This window comes from Morone saxatilis, unplaced genomic scaffold (genome assembly GCF_004916995.1).
Source record: "Morone saxatilis isolate NCDOM2014 unplaced genomic scaffold, NCSU_SB_2.0 Contig22, whole genome shotgun sequence".
Classification (NCBI taxonomy): domain Eukaryota; kingdom Metazoa; phylum Chordata; class Actinopteri; family Moronidae; genus Morone; species Morone saxatilis.
The window spans coordinates 15,168,099-15,169,982 of record NW_023339785.1 but is presented as its reverse complement, the minus strand read 5'-3'; the positions used below and the strand labels follow the sequence as shown (position 1 = coordinate 15,169,982).

The 1,884-nt window shown below is 42.7% G+C and overlaps 1 protein-coding gene across 3 annotated transcripts in view; it reads right to left on the bottom strand.

Moving 5' to 3' along the window:
* spock1 (SPARC (osteonectin), cwcv and kazal like domains proteoglycan 1) overlaps positions 1 to 1,884 on the bottom strand; it is a 98,950-nt gene that overhangs the window by 5,270 nt on the left and 91,796 nt on the right. For all 3 annotated transcript variants that reach the window (XM_035668720.1, XM_035668722.1, XM_035668721.1), the window contains one exon: positions 37 to 156. In XM_035668720.1, the coding sequence (XP_035524613.1) occupies positions 37 to 156 (120 nt within the window). The remainder of the gene's footprint in view (positions 1 to 36; positions 157 to 1,884) is intronic.

The following is a 1,884-nucleotide window of genomic DNA, read 5'->3' as shown; positions in this document are numbered from 1 at the left end:
CACACACACACACACACTGTGGGGGGATGTACTCACGTCCAGTGGCAGAGTCGAAGCTGTCAGAGGATTTGAGGTCTCTGTTGGCATCGAGGTGGAGAACTCCAAACCAGTCCTTCAGTCTGGCAGCCAGACTGTGAAGCTCCGTGTCAGTGCAGGCTATACACACACAAAGAAAAACACACACAAACACAAAATAATGAGGAGAGGGGAAGCTGTCAATCTACTGCTGTCATCAGAGGAACAAAAAAAATTATTTTCTTGCTCCTTATCAAACGCTCATTTCATTTCTGCTGTGTACCTTTCCTCTCTGTGTTCTCGCTCTTCTTTTTCTCATCCAACTCTTCTCCTTGAGTAAACACAGTGGAGTGATACCACATACTGACCTGCTGCTATCTCTTGACAGTTACCATAGGAACCCAATCTTATATTTATATGTACACACACAAACAAATACAGTACACACTGGAGTTTCACCATTTAGTGTTCCTGTTTAAATTAATGATTTTATCCGTGTGGGAAACACGCTCTGTCACACACACACACAACCAATGGACAAAGGTTTGTTTGAAATCCCAAATGTTATCTTCCCCCCAGAGGAAAGATAAACTGAGTCTTGCAGTGAGAGGCCACTTGATCGTCGCAGTTTATCCTCTGTGGAGAATCTGTGTGTGTGTGTTTTTATGCATGATCACACACCTTTGCGCAAATAAAAAGAAAGCTGATTCAACACCGTCAAGCAAGCTGATGCTACTCTCAGTGCTAGTACTCAAAGAGAGCACAAACTGAACAGTATATTTAATGATAGCCCTAATTAAAAGTATAATCCAGCCTCTGTTGCTGCCTATCAAATCCCTCGTTCCTCCATCCCTGTGGGACTGACAAGGTCTGCCTGCAATTCAAGCAGACCTCTGCCTCTGCCTGTCTCCTTCTGCGCCTCTGTCTGTCAATCTCCATCCTCCTTTCTCTTTCTCTCCTGCTTCTGATTGACATATTTTTTTCCCATTCTGTTTCTTTTGAGAGCTTGATAAATGTGCCTGAAGGACAAGAGCCATTCTCCACCTCGTACTCAAGCTTTACACAGAAGGGGGTTGTTAATATTCCTGTAGCACACTTATTTTCAGAATTAGGGCAATTTCCGGCAAAACATGCGACGGTTTTTGGTGTTCAAAGAGTCACGTCTAAATCCAGATCAGGATTTTAGGAATTTATCCTGAGAATGACTTCTAATTCTTGGATGTAGTGCTAGAAATCACAAAAGAAGGAAAAACCCTCTGTTACTAACATGCAAATACGCTGAATCCTATAGACACATCAGGCACACAGACAGATAATCTCATCCAAAGTCTCTCTCTCTCTGTCTCTCACACATACATACACACACGCACTGAGTTACACACAGGTGTTTACTCTAATAGAGAGAACAGAGCAGATTGGTCCCTATGTGAAGACCTAGATCACACTTTGCTGTCAGTGGATAAAGACGTCTGCAGCATGACATCAAAGGAGGTGCATGCACAAAACACACACACACAAACACCACAGAGCCAGTGGAATTTTTAAGCAGGTCTTTCCATACTACACGGCCATCTCTCTTATTAGAGGAGATTTTGTTGAGTCATATTCCCCATTCTGTTGCCAAATCATGTCCTGAATCCTAGAAGGGATGCAAATATGTGCATATACACACAAAAACACACGCATACATATTTTATAGTTATAGTTATAGTTATAGTCTGGGATTGTGTCATTATGGAAGGTGCTATATAACAGAGAACGCCCCAGGTAAAAGACTGGATCTGCGGAGAGGACAAATAACATTTATCTGGGCTGGCTATCCGTGTGACATTACCTCTGGAATCATAAGGTGGTGTGTGTGTGTGTGTG